The 19,064-nt window shown below is 42.9% G+C and overlaps 1 protein-coding gene across 1 annotated transcript; it reads right to left on the bottom strand.

The window, feature by feature from the left end:
- Positions 1–5,135: 5,135 nt before the first annotated feature.
- Rab33a (RAB33A, member RAS oncogene family) lies at positions 5,136–17,753 on the bottom strand. Its single transcript, XM_021626519.2, has 2 exons — positions 16,673–17,753; positions 5,136–5,731 (listed from the first exon to the last, which is right to left on the bottom strand). The coding sequence occupies exons 1-2, from the start codon at positions 16,928–16,930 to the stop codon at positions 5,276–5,278; spliced, it is 714 nt and encodes a 237-aa protein (XP_021482194.1). The 5' UTR covers positions 16,931–17,753; the 3' UTR covers positions 5,136–5,275.
- Between the last annotated feature and the right edge of the window lie 1,311 nt (positions 17,754–19,064).

Here is a 19,064-nt window from a genome sequence, read left to right as displayed (position 1 = left end):
GTGTACCCCTGTAATCCCAGTGCTTGGGAGGCAGAGGCAGGCAGCCAGCCTGGTCTTCAAAGCCAGTCCAGGACAGACACAAAACAATAACAACAAAACCAAACAAAACAAACGAAAGCTCTCATAGTTCAAAACTGCTAGTTACTAGACATTCTATCCCTTGCCATTCTCTTCTGTCCTAGGATATTTTGATTCTCATGTGCCTATGAAGTTTTAGGCCTAAGCCTAAGAATGATTTAACCTACCCAAGCCTTGGTATCCCCATTTAATCTGCTTATCCTAAATGATACAGATATGAAAGCACTAGCACCAAATCCAAGAGCATTTCCTCCTATCAGGACTGAGATGGGAAAGGATAAGAGAAGTATGCATTATGCTCCTGGCTGTGCAATCAGACAGAGCAGAGTTCTAACTTATTCCAACAGTTGGCAGCCATGTAGCCCTAGGCAAGATACTTGGCTCATTATGTGCCTCTCAGAGGCTATTGTGAGGATTAAGCTTGACAGCCCATGCTAAAACCATCATGAAGTACTTAGATGTGATAGTTCATGCCTGTCATCCCAGTGCTCAAGAAGACTGGGGCAGGAGACTTGAGAGTTTCAGCCTGAGCCTTTACATATTAAGTTCCTGGACAGCCCGAGCTGCAGTGTAAAACACTGATTCCAAAAGCCAAAAATAATAGTCTAATGGCTCTCATTAATTCAGAGGGAAAGATAGAGGCTGAAAACTAGAGTTAATTTGAAAGAAGTGCCATGTAAAAATAAAGCAGACCGGTCCATTGGTTATTTCAAGCTGAAATCACATAAGGATCTGTAACCTCGGGAAGGACCATTTGGCCTGCATTTTCGACTTGCAGCAAGTCATAATGATATTTTCAGGAGGGATGACCTTCACATATCAAAGCTGGGAATTAGCCTTGGTCACAAGAGACTGACTGGTTGATAAGGCTGCAGTGACCTTGAATAAAAAACTCTTGATATAACCCTTCTCTTCCAGTATCGACTATATCCCAACCCTGTGTCTCTCTGCAAGGACATCCTTAGAATTTACTATCCTAGAGCAGTTTGTTAAACTGTGATGTTATTACTTTCAGGTTTTTTGTCCTTGATCTAAAAAGTATGAATGCATAATGCTTTGATCATTTCTTCAGAATTTAATGTTGCGAACATCTAAAATTCATTGAAAAAGGTCAATGATCTTGACAAGAACTGCTCTTGTCAATCAGTTCTTGTATTAATTGGGTTCCCCACACAAACTAAGAAGTATAGAGCTGTTCTCTTTGGGGTGTAGTCTGATATCATTCCCATTCAATGGGGTCCCTAGAAGGATACACAAGACAGTATCTGAGGTAGCTCCTCTTCATTTGATTATATATTTATTATGTTTATTTGTTTGTTTATTTATTTATTTATTTTGATTTTTCAGGACAAGGTTTCTCTGTGTAGCTCTGGCTGTCCTGGAACCTACCCTGTAGACCAGACTGGCCTTGAATTCAGATCTGCCTGCCTCTGCCTCCCTGAGTGCTGGGGTTAAAGGCATGTGCCATCACCACCTGACACCTTTTAAAAATGTACCTTGATTTCCATATAGGGTTGGTGGGTAGGCTCAAGTCAGCCAGGTTTCTTATCCATGATCCTGCCTAAAGCTTCTTCTGGTCATCTAAGATTAAATGCAAAGTCACAATACATACTTATTGGGGAAGAAATAAGTACCAACCACAGAGTCAGAGGCAGCCATAAAGTCTATTTCTTGTTCTGGTTCAGCTGCATCGTGGCTTAGGTAATCAATATGACCCCAAAGTAACAGGACTAGTTACTTTCCTTGGCTTCAGAATCTGTCCCCTTCACAGATGAAATGTTTCTCTGGTCTCCCTGCTCTTCTACTCTGCTTCTGTGCCATAGTTCTTAACGTAGCAGATTCGTAGGTTTTTCTGGAGAGAGTGAAACCCTAGTGATTTGACAGGGCAAGTTCAGGCCTTTTCCTTTTGTAAGACTATCCTAGCTCTGGGTGTCTAAGTGTCCGAGTCGGGCTCAGGATTTGTTCTTGCTACTTGGGCAAACAGTCAGGAAATATTTAAGAACAGTCAGAAGCCCACTTTGCTGCCTTTACTAACTTCGCCAGCAGGAGGCATATGGTAGACGTGCAATCCTCGGGAGTGTCAATTTTGTCTCTTGCATCTAGAGTGGCACTCAGTATCAAAGTGTTTATACTCAGGATTATTCCTCCCAAGTCTCTTGAAGTTAAGAGGCTCTTACCTACTGGTTTCAGGCAAACAGCCCAAGGACAATGGGTATGACCAAAATAGTTTCGTTTTTCTTGCTTAGGACCTGAAAGGCTCCACTTCACCAAGTGGAGTTCCCTGGAAACCCAGAATGTCCTATTATTCACACAGCTGGCTGTATTGTTGTGGCTCAAAAAAGACAGCTCTATTTTCGAGCTTGTCACAAAGCTCAGGGAAGGCTACACACACATAGACATTGGGACAATACAGAATCATGTGGACATTTTAAAATTTCAACTTCTGAGCCCCACTTTAGAGCTTCTAGATAGAGGGGTTTGGAAGCCTGTACTGTAACTAATTGAGATCCTGCTGTTATCTTGAACCAGCATTTGAGAACCACTAATGCAAGAGAATTCCAGATAAGATATTTTATCAATCCTAATGCCCCTGCAGAGCCTTTGGTGGCATGGATAGTCAAAGGCCTTGGAATCAAATCAAGGATTTAATGTAGGTGGTTGCATTGTGTGAATCATGGTGACATCCTCAACTTAAAGGTAGTTCAAGAGCATGAACTGGCCTTTCCAAAAGGAGCAAGTACCCTTCCAGGAAGATGATGATGGTTGACCAATGAAGGAGGCTATGTATGAAGGAAGGTAGCAACTCTGTCCCCTCAGGTGTTTCAAGATAATAAACTCTGCCTCTATGAGCATTTTCTAGTAAACATTGCAGAAACTAAGCCTTGCTTTTTAGAGAGTTGTCTGTACATGGCCATGCCCACCCCACTCCAATTATTCACTTAAGTGGGCTTAAAGTTCCTTTCCTGGCCTTTATCCAGCTGTTCTAAATGAAGCATCTTTCCTGACTCTGCCCTAAACAGTGGTGTTCAGATCAGCATCTGGGCCTGGACTCTGAGTAATTGAGGTGAGTGTCCTTAGCATCATTGTCCTTCTTGGAAAACAACACATACTCATGTTGGATCCAGACTTCTGGGCTAACAAGTACACTTGGAGACATGGTTGTAAGGTATTCCATCATGGAAAAGCATACCAACTGGGTTTCACTAGTTGGCAAATCAGCAGACATCAGAACCCAAGCTCTTTTGGTAAGATGCAGAGACAAGACATTGGGTAGGGACAAGTGACAAGAAAATAAGCTCTAATTGGATCCAGGCCAGGAAACAAGCATACTGGTGGCTGTGAAGAGGCTGAGGCCAAGTGGTCCTGGAAAAGGACTGTGAAGGTGAGATGAACCTTTCTTGAGATGAGAAGCCCTCTGATGTCTTGGGGTACAGCTGCATAGGCCTAACAGGAAAAAACACAGGAGCTGTCATCTCACATAGCACAATTCCAGTAAGACCATTAAAGGAGCATCTTCAAATAAACAGGGACATCTGTCTGGGACTATTGTACCTTTACTAGAGACTTTTAGTTTACAGTTACACAAAGAGCCAGAGGTATAGGGAACTATTGGACTCTGCTGCTGGATAAACACCCCCAAAACCAAATGCAAACTGTTCTACCTGGCAGTGAAACCATCCTCAACCTCTACACCCCTTAGGAAAGACTCTCAGTTGTCTTCTTGCTCAATTCCCAAGGTCATTCCTCCTTCCCTACTCTTAGCCATCCCCCACCCCTTTACCAATCTAAACGTTCTACTTTAGTTAACATAAAAATTAATTCAGGGGCTAGAGAGATTGCTCAGTGGGTAAAGGCATTTGCTGCCAAGTCTGATGACCTGAGGTAAATTCCTGGAACCCATATGGTGGAAGAAAAGAATCAGTTCCTGCAGGCTGTCTTATGACCTTCATACACATACTGGCATGCTTTTTCACTCTGACACACACAAATAAATATATATAGTAAGATTTTGAAAATAAATAAAAACAATTTTTTCACTGATGTTGAGCATATAGTGTCCTATATTCTCACAACATAATCTTGTACTCACTGTTGTCTAATTATTTTTTTCAAGACAGGTTTCTCTGTGTAGCCCTGGCTGTCCTGGAACTCACTCTGTAAACCGGGCTGGCCTCGACCTCAGAGATCAGCCTGTCTCTGCCTTCCTAGTGCTGGGATTAAAGGCATGTACCACTATCACCCGGGTTAATTCTTTTATTTTTTAAAAGATTTATTTTATGTATGTAAGTGTTTTGCCTGAATGTTTGTATTCACATCACGTGCCTGAGGAGGTCAATATAGTATGCTGAATCCCCCAAAGCCAGAGTTACAGACAGTTGTGAGCCATGATGTGGATGCTGGGAATTGAACCTGGTCCTCTGCAAGAACAGCGAATACTCTTAGTCACTGAGTCATCTCTCCAGCCCCTGTTGTTGAATTCTTATTTCTAAGTAATTGCATTATTCTGTAACTGGGTCATCGGGCCTTTGAAGATAGAGGATGTGTCTTCCTGTAACAGATTCCATGGCATTCTTTGCATAATATGTATTTGTTAGAGAAATAGGGAATAAACAACAGCTTCTCATGATGAAATGGGTGAAGAGTGGAATTTTTGTGAAAGAACTGGAAATGTGAGACACCCTATTTTTACACTTTAGAACAGAGGCAAAAAGACATCAAACGCACACACCTCAGGAATGCAGGAAATGCTAAATCTGTATCTCCTTTCAAGACTTCACAGACCAGATAGTGGTGGTGCACACCTTTAATCCCAACAAAGGCAGAGGTGAGTAGGTTTCTGAGTTCAAAACCAGCCTGGTCTACAGAGTTGCAGGACAACCAAGGCTACACAGAGAATCCCTGTCTTGAAAAACTTATGACTGTCAAAAAAGCCTCTTGTGGCTGGAAATGTAGCTGGGTGATAGAGCTCTTTATTATCAGATGCAAGGCCCCCGCTTTTAGCCTCAGCATTCCAAACCAACAAAAAAGTCTTGCTGGAAGAAAACAAAGCATAAAGCCATGCGATAATCTATACAAATTTTATTTTGATATCAGTTTGTATGGAAACAAGCAGGTGTCAGCATTATGCAGGCACAGAAAAAAAGGAAAGGAAAAAAAACAAACAAACTCCAGTGCTAATTATTTACATCATTTGGTTTCAACAAGGACAGGAAGCTTTACTGTTGGCCTCCTGTGGGAACTCCAGTTTCTGCACCTTGCCTTGCTGCCTCTCAGCATCACGATACAACAGGGATTTCTGGGCTTTCAGTCGGCAAGCCAGGCACATGAAAATTGACTCCACGTTCTGGCTTTCTTTGGGGTCCTTGGCTGATGTCTCAAACAAGAGCATGTTGTGGGCATCAGCAAATTTCAGGGCTAAGTTTGAGGGTACCTGGATTTGTTCCCTCAAGTCACACTTGTTACCCACAAGCACCTTTGGGACGAGTGGTGACACAGCATGCCCATTGCATTCTTGGATCCACATTTTTAAGTTGGTGAAGGAGGTCATCTTGGTGACATCGTAGACGAAGACCACGGCATGCACATTGCGGTAGTAATGCTCGACCATGCTTTTACGGAAGCGTTCTTGTCCTGCTGTGTCCCACACCTGAACCTGCAACAACAATAACAACAACAACAACAACAACAACAACAACAAAAACCATATGTAAAGTCGGAAAAGGAAACAAGAGCAGATGAGAAAAAGCATAGTCTTAGCTGGACAGTGGTGGCACATGCCTTTAATCCTAGCACCTGGGAAGCAGAGGCAGGGAGATCTCTTTGAGTTCAAGGCCAGCCTGGTCTACAGAGTGAGTTGCAGGACAGCCAAGGCTGTTACACAGAGAAACCCTGTCTTACAGAACAAAACAAAAACATAGTCTTGAAGTATTAGAAAATGAAGTTACAAGTCATGTTAAAACAAGACAAATCTGTACACCTAAAGAAGATAAACAAGAAGGAGGACCCAGGGTAAGATGATCAATCCTCACTCAGAAAGACAAATGGGATGGACGTTGGAAGCAGGAGAAAACGAGTAACAGGACAGGACCCTACCACAGAGGGCCTCTGAAAGACTCTACCTAGCAGTGTATCAAAGCAGATGCTGAGACTCATAACTAAACCTTGGGGAGAGTGCAGGGAATCATATGAAAGAAGGGAGAGTTAGGATGACCTGGAGAGGACAGGAGCCCTACAAGGACCAAATATATCTGGACCCAGGGGTCTTTTCTGAGACTGTTTCTCCAACCAAGGACCATGCATGGATATAACCTAGAACCCCTGCTCAGATATAGCCTATGGCAGCTCAATATCCAAGTGAGGGCCCTAGTAAGGGGAACAGGCACTATGTTTGACATAATTTTAGTGGCCTGGCTCTTTGATCACCTCTCCCTGACTGGAGAGCAGCCTTGCTAGGCCACAGAGGAGGACAAAACAGCCAGTCCTGAAGAGACCTGATAAGCTAGGGTCAGATGGAAGGGGAGGAGGACCTCCCCTATCAGTGGACTTAGAGAGGGGCAGGGAGGAGATGAGGGAAGGAGGGTGGGATTGGGAGGGAATGAGAGATGGGGTTACAGCTGAGATACAAAGTTAATAATCTGTAACTAATATAAAAAATAAAAATTTAATTAAAAAAAAGAAAAAAACCCAAGAGGTTCTTGACAGATTAGCAGAATGGACCTATCAAAACTCAGAGTTTTAGAGTTTTCTAAGTTTTTTTTTTTCTTTTTAATTGCCTGGCGTGATAGCAAACAATTTTAATCCTAGCACTTGGAGGCAGTGGTGTTTGCTATCACGCCAGGCAAGCAATATTCACAACTCTTAAAACCTTTAATCCTACTTCTAGGAAGCTATACAAAAGACATTGCTCTTAAATTCTGTGAAAATATCTTGATCACAATGTTATTTTTCCTGAAGGAAAGAAAAGTATCCACTATCAGAGGAATAGAGCGCGTGCGCGCACGCATACACACATACACACACACACACACACACACACACACACACACACACACACACACTTGTCTTAAAAGACCAGAGAGATACAGCCTAGCACCATGCCTCACGCCTGCAATCCCAGCACTCAGGGAGGAAGAGGCAGGTGGATCTCTGTGAGTTTAAGGCCAGCTTGGTCTACAAAGTGGATCTAAGTCAGCCAAGCCTGCACAGAGAAACCCTGTCTAGGAAAAAAAAAAGAAAGAAAGAAAGAAAAAAAAAAAAACCAGGCAATAAATGTAAGAAAGAGAGAGAACAGATAAAAATATTTCAGGGCTGGTGTGCTCAGTTTTTAATCAAATACTGTTTCCTATGATATAGTCTCAATTTTTAAAAATATTAAACATAAACGTAGTTGTAGAGGAGTCTAGAATTTTATATCTCATAATGGTAATGGCTTTTTGGAATACAGGAAATAGTTATTCTCTTTGTTTTTTTCCCCCTTCCCAAATTTTCTGATTTAAAATATGTGTTACTTTGTAGTGTTTTTGTTGTTGTTGTTATTGTTGTTTTGAGACAGGGTCTTTATATATATATATATATATATATATATATATATATATATATATATAGATCAAGCTAGCCTCAAACTTGCTACATAGCCCACGATAACCTTAAAATAATGATTCTCTTACCTCACCTTCCTGAGCTCTTGGGTTATAGGCAGGTATTTCCTTATCTAACTTTGCATTACAAGATTAGGAAAACCTGAGTCCAGCTACCTTAAGCTACATAGCAAGTTGGAGGCCAGCCAGGTCTATATAAGACCCTGCTTTACTACCATCATAAAAACAAAATTAGTGTTAAAATTCTCACCATTTAGCTTTATTTGTTTATTTATATGAGACCTCATTATATAGCCCAGGATGACTTCAAACTCATGATCCTTGCCGGGTGTGGTGACGAACACCTGTAATTCCAGCACTCTGGGAGGCAGAGGCAGACAAACTGCTGTGAGTTCGAGGTCAGCTTGGTCCACAAAGTGAGTCCAGGACAGCAAAGGCTACACAGAGAAACTCTCCCAAAAACAACAACAAAACATGATCCTCCTGTGTCAGCCACCCTGGTGCTGGAATTACATGCTTGAGCCACCATGCCTGCTTTTCAATTTATTTTTAAATTCACTTCTTTGTTATGTAAAAGATAATTTAATTCATTCTAATTTTTTTTTCTGCATCTTGGCTTTTGGGATAAAGGCCAACTTATGAAGAGAAAAATCTGGTATCAGTAGCATAGGCAGAGACATAATTCCCCAAGGGAACACTGTGGGAGTCAACATATATTCAAGCCCAATTGTATCTTCTATTATATATTCAGGGTCTGAGACAACACATTCATGCTCAGAACAATGCTCTCAAGACCCTGTAAAATTTTCAGTTAAGAAAAAATTTTTTGTTATGGCCACTAATTTGACTACTGTATCTTTTCAAATGAAGTATTTATATATATATATAGTCTTTGGAATTAGCAGTCCCTGAGTATAATCTTTGGAATATAATTTAAATTTCTTTGCTGAATGAAGATCTTAAAAGACCATCATTCTGAACATCAGGTTTCATTGTCCTTCATCATTCTCCAAGAAGCTTTTGGAATTACATCTTCTTGCTGACAGAAGCTCGCTTATAGCCTGGCCAGGCTTCAGTCCTTCTGTCTCAGCATGCTAAGTGTTCGGTTGCTGATATTTGTCACCACCCTCAGTGTCCATTTTGATTTTCATGGACCCTGGTTTCCCTAATTTTGCATTACATCAGTCATTTGGTTTCTAGATGTCTCCACTCCATTGCCCCCTGAATGTTGCTGTCGTACTAGCCACCTAACTCCCTGCTTGTATCTTCCTCTTCAAGAAATTATGGTAGTCCTCTACTGTATGCAGTATCAAAGGAAATATTTCAGTCTTAATTTGACATATTCCAACCTACATGCAACCTACTTGGCCACATCTTTCTCTGTAACTTTGGTCCACTAGTCCACCCTTCCACAGTAGATCTGTTGCCTCCTCTACCTGACCCCATTCTTGAAGACTCAGCTTGTGCTTCCACCTCCATCCTCAAAAAAAAAAAATTTTTTTTGTGGGGGGGAGAGGGCTTTTTTTGAGACAGGGTTTCTCTGTGAAGCCTTGGCTGTCCTGGAACTTACTCTATAAACCAGGCTGACCTTGAACTCAGAGATCCACCTACTTCTGCCTCCCAAGTTCTGGCATCAAAGGCATGTGATACCATGTCTGGTTCAAATCTTTATTTTTTAAATATTTAAAGATGATGTGCATGTATATATGTGTGTGTGTGTATTTTATGTGTCTGGGTGTTTTTCCTGCATGTATGCCTGTGTACCATGTGCATGCAGTGCCTGCAGAGTTCAAAAAGGAATGGTGGAGCTGGAGTTACAGATGGTTATCAGCCACCATATGAATGATAGGAATGAAGCCTTTGTGCGTTCTCTGGCCCATGAGTGCTGCTGGTCCCTTGCTGACCAAACTGTCTTTTTCAACACTGGATTGTACGTCATTTAGGTGGTAATGATCAAAAGCAGTACTGGTCTGAGCCCCTAGAACTACCAGCAGTTGTGCAGCTCAGATATCTGCCAAAGCCATTTCAGAGAAAGCATCTAACTTTGGTTACACAACAAACCAAAAAATCCTCAAAGATTTGTTTCTGTAAGAAGAGACAAAAAACAAAAAACAAAAAAACAAAAAAAAAACTATTTTTATTCCTTCTACCTCTCGCTCTGAACAGGCAGAAAGAGAGACAAATGGGGAGAGGGCTGGAGGGCAGGGGGAAGAAAACAGGCTTAGTCCAGGAATATCATTTCTGCTTGGTTTCTGATCTCCACTTCCCACCCCCACTCTCCAGTAGTCTTAACTCTTGCCTATGTGTGAAGCTGAATCCTTATCGTCCCTCAGGCACGTGGCAGATGCTTTAACACCATGAGCTCAGGATTCTAAAAATATCTGCAGGAACACGGGTGGGAATGTGTGAGTTGTTTGAGGCTGAGTTAGGTTGGCTGTTTGGCTTTTCTTGTCTTCCTAATTGTGTAGACCACCCAAGTTGCAGAACTGTAGGGAGAACCCCACTGCTAGAGCCCTCCTCTGCCTTTCTGAAGCTACAAAGAAAGCCTTGAAGCTTTCGTGTAAAAGCTTGGGCATTCAGGGGTAGTTACTTTTCTCATACCCATTCTATATAAACCACAGCCAAAGTTTTCGGGCCCCTGCCTGTGATGAGACATAAACCTGGAAGCAGGCTACACCCATCAGGAGGATGGAAAAACTAACTTGTATGGCCTCAATGCCTCTGAAAGGGAAGTATATCAGTCAGACTCACTGTATGCATGGAATGAGCTCTCTGTGTCAGGGGATTCAGTTTTCCTGTCCTCAACATCCTCACAATCCTTTCATCCTTGCTAGGGAGTGAAAGTGCATGCTTCCTCTCCTCTTTCCATCCCCATCTGGAAAATGAAGACAGTGAGAGCAACTATGCTTTGGTAGTATTCCTTAGATACACATGACACTGCCTAATATAGATTCCTGAACCCCCAAGATGCTTACATCATAGGAGCTCAAATGCCCTTTATAAAACAGTGTACTGAGCCGGGTATGGTGCCTCATGCCTGTAATCTTAGCACTCGGGGAGGGAGGCACATGCAGGCAGATTTCTGTGACTTTGAGGCTAGGCTGATCTACAAAGTGAGTCCACAGCTACACAGAAATCCTGTCTTGAAAAATAAAAAACAAAACAAAATAAAACAAACAAACAAAAATTCATTGTTACTGTTTATATATTATTCTGTATATCTGCTCCTACGTGTTTTATACTATCTCTTATAATATTTAATACAATGCAAAAGATCAAAAATACTTGGTATAATGTATTGTTTACAGAGTAAGAAAAATGTATATGTTTAGGGTAGATGCGCACACATAATATATAATGTATTAATATATAATAGATGACAGATAGATAGATAGAGAGATGAATAGATAGATAGATAGATAGATAGATAGATAGATAGATAGATAGATAGATAGATAGAGGGAGACTGTGTGTGTGTTTTGTCTTACAGACAAGATCTCATATAGCTCAGGTTGGCCAGCCTTGAACTCCTTATGTAGCCAAAGATGACCTTGAAATTATTTTCCTTCTTCTATTTCCTGCATGCCAGAGTTTCAAGCATGCCCTACTGGGTCAGGATTATGTGGCACTGGGATTGAACTCAGGACCTCATACTTGCTGGGCAAGCACTCAATATTCCCTCAATCCCTGCTTTTTTTCCTAAATATTATATTCTCATTTAGTTGTAGCCCATGAGTACAGAAGGCCCAACTGTGTACATTCTTTCTTCTTCTTAGGCCTGACTCCACCACTGAATCTACATGGACAGGTGACTGAGTGCCGCTGGAAAGACAGCATTCTGTCTTCTACTTAGTACCTGAGTAAATGAATACATTCCTCAAGTGAGGCTCACTTTCCTTCTTTCTATTGTGGGAACTTGAGCTTCTCTGTGGTTGCTAGGATGATCCAATGAGATGGTACATGAGAAGCTTTTGTAAAATGTAAGGTGTTCTGCAAATACTAGTTGTTATCATTGTCTCAGAAAGTACAGCAGCTTTTAGTACTGTGTTTTGGTTCTACTTGTTCTCATCCTGGGAAGCTTGGCTCTAGAAGCTGAAGCAGGGAAAGGACATGCAGTGGGGAGGGGCAGGGAGAAAGACACTTCAACTTGCCATGAGTGACTTGGCCCAGATTAATGTGGGATAGATGAAGGTTGAGGAGCATAGTGTGGAGAGCTGCCACAGACAAACTGGGCCTTTCTACCGTTTTCTGAGGGCTAGCTCTGCCTGAATGAGTTTTAGCAAGCCCTCCATCTCCTACACACACTCTTAACTGACCTGGGTATTTTTCCCTCTAGGGAACATATCTGGCATCATTCTATACATGGGCTATTGATGTCCTTTTGTTGGAATCCAATAGCAGAAGCATTGGCAACCTTTGGTGGATACTCTAGTGGATGATGGGGAAATTTTAAAAGAAATCTTTTTTCTCAACTTGATGGACTGTTCTATATGTATCTAAAATACACATTTACACAAATCTGATACATATGGCAATAAATAGGTCATATACAAAAACAGACAGACAGGTAAACACACACACACACACACACACACACACACACAGGCACAGAGGGGAAAAGGGAAAGTGGAAAGAAAAGGTGCAGGAGAAAGAGGGAGAGGAAAAGAGGGGAAGGCAACAAGGGACACACACACACACACACACACACACACACTCACACACACACAGTGATAGATAATTAACCAGTAAGCCCCCACAGGGAACATGATGTCATTCTGACAGCAGGCAGCTTGGAAGGAACACTGAGCTCAGCCTCCTTGTACTTAGTAATATAACACAGGAAGGTGTTTTCCCCAGTGATCAGCAGAGAGAAAGAACCCTGCAGTCTGGGCTATGCCTGCCTATAGACATGGCTGACCCACTGTGGGGTTGCTCAGCCTGTGGGAGTACCCAAACTAGACAGACGGTCTGCTTTCTTGAAATATTACCAAGAACAGTTCAACAATGCCTACCCATCCCCACCCTATTCATTTAGTTTCTGGTGTTTTTACCCAAGACATACACAATATGGTTAAGCTAAACCTGTAGGTGAAACATGCATAATGGTTAATAAGAGAAGCTCCACCCTTCCTTTGGGAGTTAGAAGACTCTCTATCTTTCCTAGATTGATCAAGAAAACCTGTTAGCTTTCCTGTGAGGTGTCCCTCCATGTTGCTAGCACAGATAACCTTTTGAGTTAAATGAACTTAGAACTTATGTACTCTTCTAAAGCCTGGCAGTTTGAAACCCAGAAAGAGCACTGGAAAAGGGACTAGTAGGCCTGCATTGTTGGCTTGATCTTGTTTGATCTTAGGTAAGTCCCTTTCTTTCTCTGAGCTCCAGTTCCCTACCTCTGAAATGATGACTTTGGATTAGAGTCCTCTCCCCTCAAGGTCTTTTCTATCTCTGGACATCTGTAATTTCATGTCCAAAGTGAGGTAGCCAAGGCATAAAAAGCAAGCTCCAAGTGCTCTGTTATTGTTCTGAGTATAAACAAAACAGATATCTTATTTAAATTCTTTTTGATTTAGTGTTACTAAGGATATAACCCAAGGCCTCACATATGCTAAACACATACTGTACCACTGAACTACACCCCCAAATCTGAAGGAGACAATTTGAAGGCCCCTGGATCCTTGGGCCATAGCCTTGAGTTCCTTACCTTGACACGATAAGACTGGCTGCTTGCTAGTCTATCATTCCCAATCTAGGGGGCTAGATATTATCTTCTAAAGTAGAGCTCAATGTAAAGAACATGGACTCTGGATCTCAATTGAAACCCTAAGAATCACAAAAGATCCATGTGCCCATGGACAAGCTATCTGTCTCGAACTCAGTCTACTTATCTATAAAAGGGGAATGCTAAAAGTTCTAATTGTACCCTGGCAAGGTGGTTCAGCACTTGGCACCCAGCCTAATGACATGACTTTGATTCCACTCAGAGGGTGGAAAGAGAGAATGAGTCTCAGAAGTTGTCCTCTGACCTCCACATGTGTGCACGTGCATATACACACACACACAAAGTAGATTGTTTTAAAAATTAAAAATAATCTGCAATATTAATTCCTAGGGTTTGCTGTATCAAGAAAGACATAAAATGTCTAGCTTGGGCTTTCTTTAGTCAATAAACAGGATTTTTGTTTAGTTTAGATTGATTGTTATTACTTTTAATCATGTAGATATGCGCACCTATATGAATGTATCTTCAGAGGCCAGAGGCATCAGATACAACTAGAGCTGGAATTACAGAGATCTCTGAATAAGCAATATTAGGCACCACCCAGCAGAGGATGTCATGTGTGACACCCCTGGGACACAAGGGAGCAAGCCTAGGGGAGGTCATATACTATTCTATAACCGAGAAAAGCTAGTTGAGGTGCTGGAGAGATGGCGCAGAGATTAAGAGCACTGGCTGCTGTTCCAGAGGACCTGGGTTCAGTTCCTAGCATCCACATGGCAGCTCACAACTGTCTGTAACTACAAGATCAGACACCCCCACAAAGATGTGCATACCTGCAAACACCCATGCACATAAAATAAAAATAAATTTTAAAAAAGAAAAGTCAGTTGAGGAATCTCTACCACTCACCTGCCAGGGCTTCTATTTTATAATCTGACAGCCTGAACTGCTGAACTGCTGAATCTGAATTGCTGCCTGAACCCTAAGCTACCTCAGCCTTTCACACTGTACCTTTCTCTCCCCCAAAGGCGACTAGCTTTGGCAGTCTTCTTCAAACCAGGTTTTGGCACTTGTTTGTTGCAAGCAAAGCATGGGGCACAATTTACTTCCTCCCTCATCTCCTGCCAGCTGCCTTGCTCTGCTATCTTCCCATGGACACTCTGGTCTATCACTGGCCAGCTTTGGGCAGGTTCATCATCTCCCAGATTCCACACTCCACTGAGGTTTCTTGTTGAAGTTGTCCTCAGAGGTTCTTCCTTGGACTGTTACAAAGCTTTGTCCTCTTGAAAATATCATCTTCCTCCAAAAGCCCATATTAAGCACTTATGTGCACGTGGTGTTGTGCTGATCTCTGTTTCTAGTGAGTCACACTGTCACAGGCTCTGCCCTCTGGGAAGAAAGTCTGGGATATTTGGCAGAGACTCTGAGACCCAATTTAGTTAAATACAGGGGTGACAGGAGGGGCAAATGGTTTAAAACCCTCCCCAAGGCCATTGAATGATGACTCCCACCCCTCATTTCTCCTCCTCCCTTTCTCGCCCTTAATCTCTCTTTCCTCCTAGATTCCCACACATTTTTTCCCCAGCAATCAAATTTCAGATGGATTTAACACCCTTCCCCACCCCCAGGAAAATCTTTATCTCACTGTAACACTTGATTTTAAATAAATGATAACATTAAACATGAATGATGTTGAAGGTGTCTCTAAATACAACCATTGATTTATTTATTTCTACTTTTTTTTCTACAAGAAAAAAAATCATGTCTTAGATTTTTCCAATATCTTATAGCAATGTATTCAAGAAACTAGACACCACAGAGGGAGAAGTCCTGACTTGTGTAAACATTCAACATGAAGGTCCTTGAAAAAGATAAGGACAGAGACCCGCATTGACTTTAAAAGGGCATGAAGCAATTCCCCTCCCCTCAGGAATGAAAGAAACTGAACAAGACCACAATATCAAAAGAATGTACTATCTCCCCAGTGCAGAGAGGCTCATTATTATCTTCCTGAAGTGCAGTGTCTTGGTTTGTTTTCTGAAGCCATTTTAAAATGCAATCAATTTTAATCACCAAGAAATCTTACACAGTTTGAGGTGTTTCATCAATCACTCCAGTCCCCCAGTTCTCCTTTCCATTTCACTTAGAAGACAAGACAACACATGTGGCCACCTTAGCTATTTGACCAGCAAGAAGTTTACCTTTACCTTTGGCCCTCCCTGGGGTCCAACTACAGGCTCAAGCAAAGCCCTGCTATGTATGAGTCTCTTAGAGTACTTGGACTTTCATATCCCTGGTGTCTTCTCAGAAGCTTTCTATGACACACAAAGCTGTCCTTGCCATGCCCTGATTCCTGCCACCCCATCCCCACAGACGGACATAGTTCTGTCTTCCGGAGTTTCTACTTTCACTGCACTAAATGAACATACAAAAATATTTGCACTTGGCCTATTTAGTAAACTATAGGGAGGGAGTCAAGGCACTTCCCCTGGCTCTCAGATAGTTTGTTCTACATTTTCCCAATAGGCCTTCTGAAGACAATGCCAGTAGAATGAGTAATGGGCACTTCGTTCATTAGGTTCCCCAAGGCAAGTAAAGAAGCAAGCCTCTGGGAGGGACTGCCCCTAAAGAACAAGTTGTGGTAATTATGAACAGCCAGCAGTGACTATGTCTCAATCTTTAAAGGGGCTCATGGCTTTGTGACATAACCATCCTCCACTCCACCTCCATCCCAACTCAGCTCTAATCTTAATCTTAAGTGTAAACTATAATTTAAAATAAAGCAGTGTTCATGCTCCATGAATTCTCAACCTTTCTAATGCCACAGGGCTTTGCCAGGATGATTTTTTTTTTTTTTTTTTGTAGCCTACTGGCACCCAATAAGTAAAAAAGGACCTCAAGATGTGTCCAAAAGTGCTTTGAGATCCATCCCACAAGACTAGAACCAGAAATATCTCAAGCTTTCCTGTGTTCCGGGGGCGGGAGGTATCTCTCACACTTAGGGTCGAGGACAATTTCAAACCTGCTTATCCAGGCGGAAGCTGTCGGGCAGGGGCAAAGGGTGATAGGGCAGCCACTCTGGCTTGCCAGAAAAAAATTGGGTTAGATGGGGATGGGGCTCCTGAAAGAAGCTAAAAGGGTTGAGGACGTGCCCAGGGTCTTGAGCTCGGCAGGTGGCGACACAGCCAAAGCTAGACTTTTATTATCACTAGAGCGGTTCCTCCGGTGAAACCCACACCCAGGTCCCTCCCTTCCCGGACCTGACCAGCTGGATCACCTTGATCTTCTCTCCCTCGATTTCCACGGTCTTCTCCCTGAAGTCCACACCGATGGTGGCCTCAGTCTTCTCTGGGAAAGTACCCCCACAGAAACGGAAGGTCAAGCAGGTCTTGCCCACGTTGGAATCCCCAATCACGATGATTTTGAAGATGCGAATCTGCACGTACTGGTCCATTGATGAGTCGAGCTCCAGAGATGGCAAGCCAGCAGCTGAGGAGGGCTGCAGGCTCCCATGGCCCAGAATGGGCTGCGCCATCTCCCTGGGACAGGACCGGGGTCCCAACCCCACTCGAGGGCTCCACACAAAGAAAGCGGCCACGTTAGTGCGCTCAAAGCGAGAAAGCTTTGTGCGTGCGCGCGTGTGCGCGTGAGCGCGCGTGTGTGTGTGCACGCGCAAGCTTGAGAGTGCGAGTATGGAAGTATGTGTCCGCCTGTGAGTGCATGAGCTAGCAACGTGTGCGCGCGCTTGTGAAGGGGGTGCTTTCACCCCAGGCACCCCTCCTTCTTCCCCAGTGCACCCTCCTTGCAGCTGCAAGGCAAAGACACAAAAGCTTGAGAGAGAAGAAATAGAGAACGGTCCAGAGTTGAGCAGTCTCCTGCCTGTGTGTGAGCCCCAGGACCCCAGGCTCAGGCTGTGCCGCGCCTTTGCATAGACCCTTCTCTTCTGGACCCCAGGGACACACAAGGGGGAGAAAGCCTAAACAGGGAAGGGATGAGGAGAGTGGCGCACACCACCCCAGGATAGCCTTTCCTTTTTGTCCCCAGTTCTGTGATGGGATTCAGGCTTCACGCCCCCACTTAACTTAGAAGGCACAAGGTCAGTGGGCAGTAAGCACAGCTGGGGAGGACAAAGAGAGCTGTACCCTAAGGCATCATTGGAGAGCTTCTGGTCCTGTGCAGCACTAGCGGGTGGAGTATCTGAGATACCCCTTTCATCTTCACAGCAGCTGATAGCTGTGCCTCTGTGGTTCCCTGCCTCCCAAGTCTTAGGTGTTCAGCCTTACTGAGTAAGCAGGTGCGCTCTCTGGGCCCCAAGAAATTGGGAAGGGGCACTGCCAGGACACCAGGATACTCCGTGGCTTGTGGAGGGCCCCTATGCAAATGAAAGGAGGCAGACACCCGGCACCGGTTTGAGTGTGTAGGGGTGTTACTGTTTCTGTCAAAGACTTGCCAGATGTAGGGGGGCGCGTACCAGGCGCCAACCTCCCCTCATCACACCACGAGCACCCACCCTCTGAATGTTCAGGAGGGCGGCTCCCATTGGCGGCTACAGTCGGTTGTGTTTGGCTGGCCAATGGGGAAGACCAGCCGCAGGAGAGGACCATACAGAGGATAGGAAAGGGGGGGAAAACTAGTGAAGGACAGTTACAGGAAGGGGGACTTTGTTTCTGTAGCTAACCATTACAGGCTTAGGTGGGCGAATTTAGGGCATGGCATAAACCTCATAATTCCTAGCACTCTGAATCCTCCATAGAGCCATAAATTGTTCCAGGACTGCGGAGTTTCAAGGGGAATTGGAATCCCATAAAATGTTCATCCACCCTCTTCAAATGAATGTAGAACAAAGTGGTTGGGTCTAATTTGCCAGAAGCCTAGATTATGCTTGGAAGATGATAAATGAATACAACTTTATCACGATGTTAGAGGGCAGCTCCCAAAGGCTTACTAACCATCCCACAACTAACCATCCCAAAAGTGATTTTCATGTTCAGATTTTGTATAAAATCAACTTAGGCACAATTTACATACAATAAAGAGCATCCATTTTTGTTTGCTTTAAGACTTTTCTTCTCTCCCTTATATTTCATAGGCTAAGGAAGTACTAATATATGCCATTAGTGTCAACATATGCAAATGTCATCAAAGTCAAGGGATCCAGCAGCACACATGAACTACCATTTTGCATGTGAGGCTGATCTACAGGAAGAAACAATGCGATGAAATCCATTTCCACTGAGAAAAAAAAAAGAACAATGCAGTATCTGAGTGTGTGTAAGCATTTTGGAATGTGAGTGCTCAGCCAAGTTCAAGTTATTTAAAATACAGCCTTTTATGTAATCTTATTCTTGAGTTAGGAGATGTATTTATAGCCCTTTATCATACATGTGGGTCACCTATTTCTAAAACCCATTATTATACCAGTTAACATTAAAACCATCCAGATATGGAATTAGCTAATCCAATACCATTGTTATGTATATCAGCAACCATCACGGTACAGTACTTGTTTTTCAATTGACTGTTTTCTATATAACAGAAATTGCTTGATCAATTCTTTTAAAAACAACAACAAAAAGAAAAATCTGATGCTTCTAGTGATCTATACCCATGGAAGAGTACTGTAATAATAAGCTAGGAGGGATATATATATAAATTATTCAGTTGCCTCT

The sequence above is a fragment of the Meriones unguiculatus genome, chromosome X, assembly GCF_030254825.1.
Source record: "Meriones unguiculatus strain TT.TT164.6M chromosome X, Bangor_MerUng_6.1, whole genome shotgun sequence".
In the NCBI taxonomy this organism is placed as follows: domain Eukaryota; kingdom Metazoa; phylum Chordata; class Mammalia; order Rodentia; family Muridae; genus Meriones; species Meriones unguiculatus.
The sequence above is the reverse complement of the archived record's forward strand: the minus strand, read 5'-3'. Positions and strand labels throughout refer to the sequence as shown.

Excerpts from the sequence above, each read along its gene's own strand:
- Rab33a (XM_021626519.2), bottom strand. The coding sequence starts at position 16,930 with ATGGCGCAGCCCATTCTGGGCCATGGGAGCCTGCAGCCCTCCTCAGCT. Across the intron at positions 5,732-16,672 it reads TCGAGGGAGAGAAGATCAAG|GTTCAGGTGTGGGACACAGC; the intron begins GTGATCCAGCTG and ends TTGTTGTTGCAG.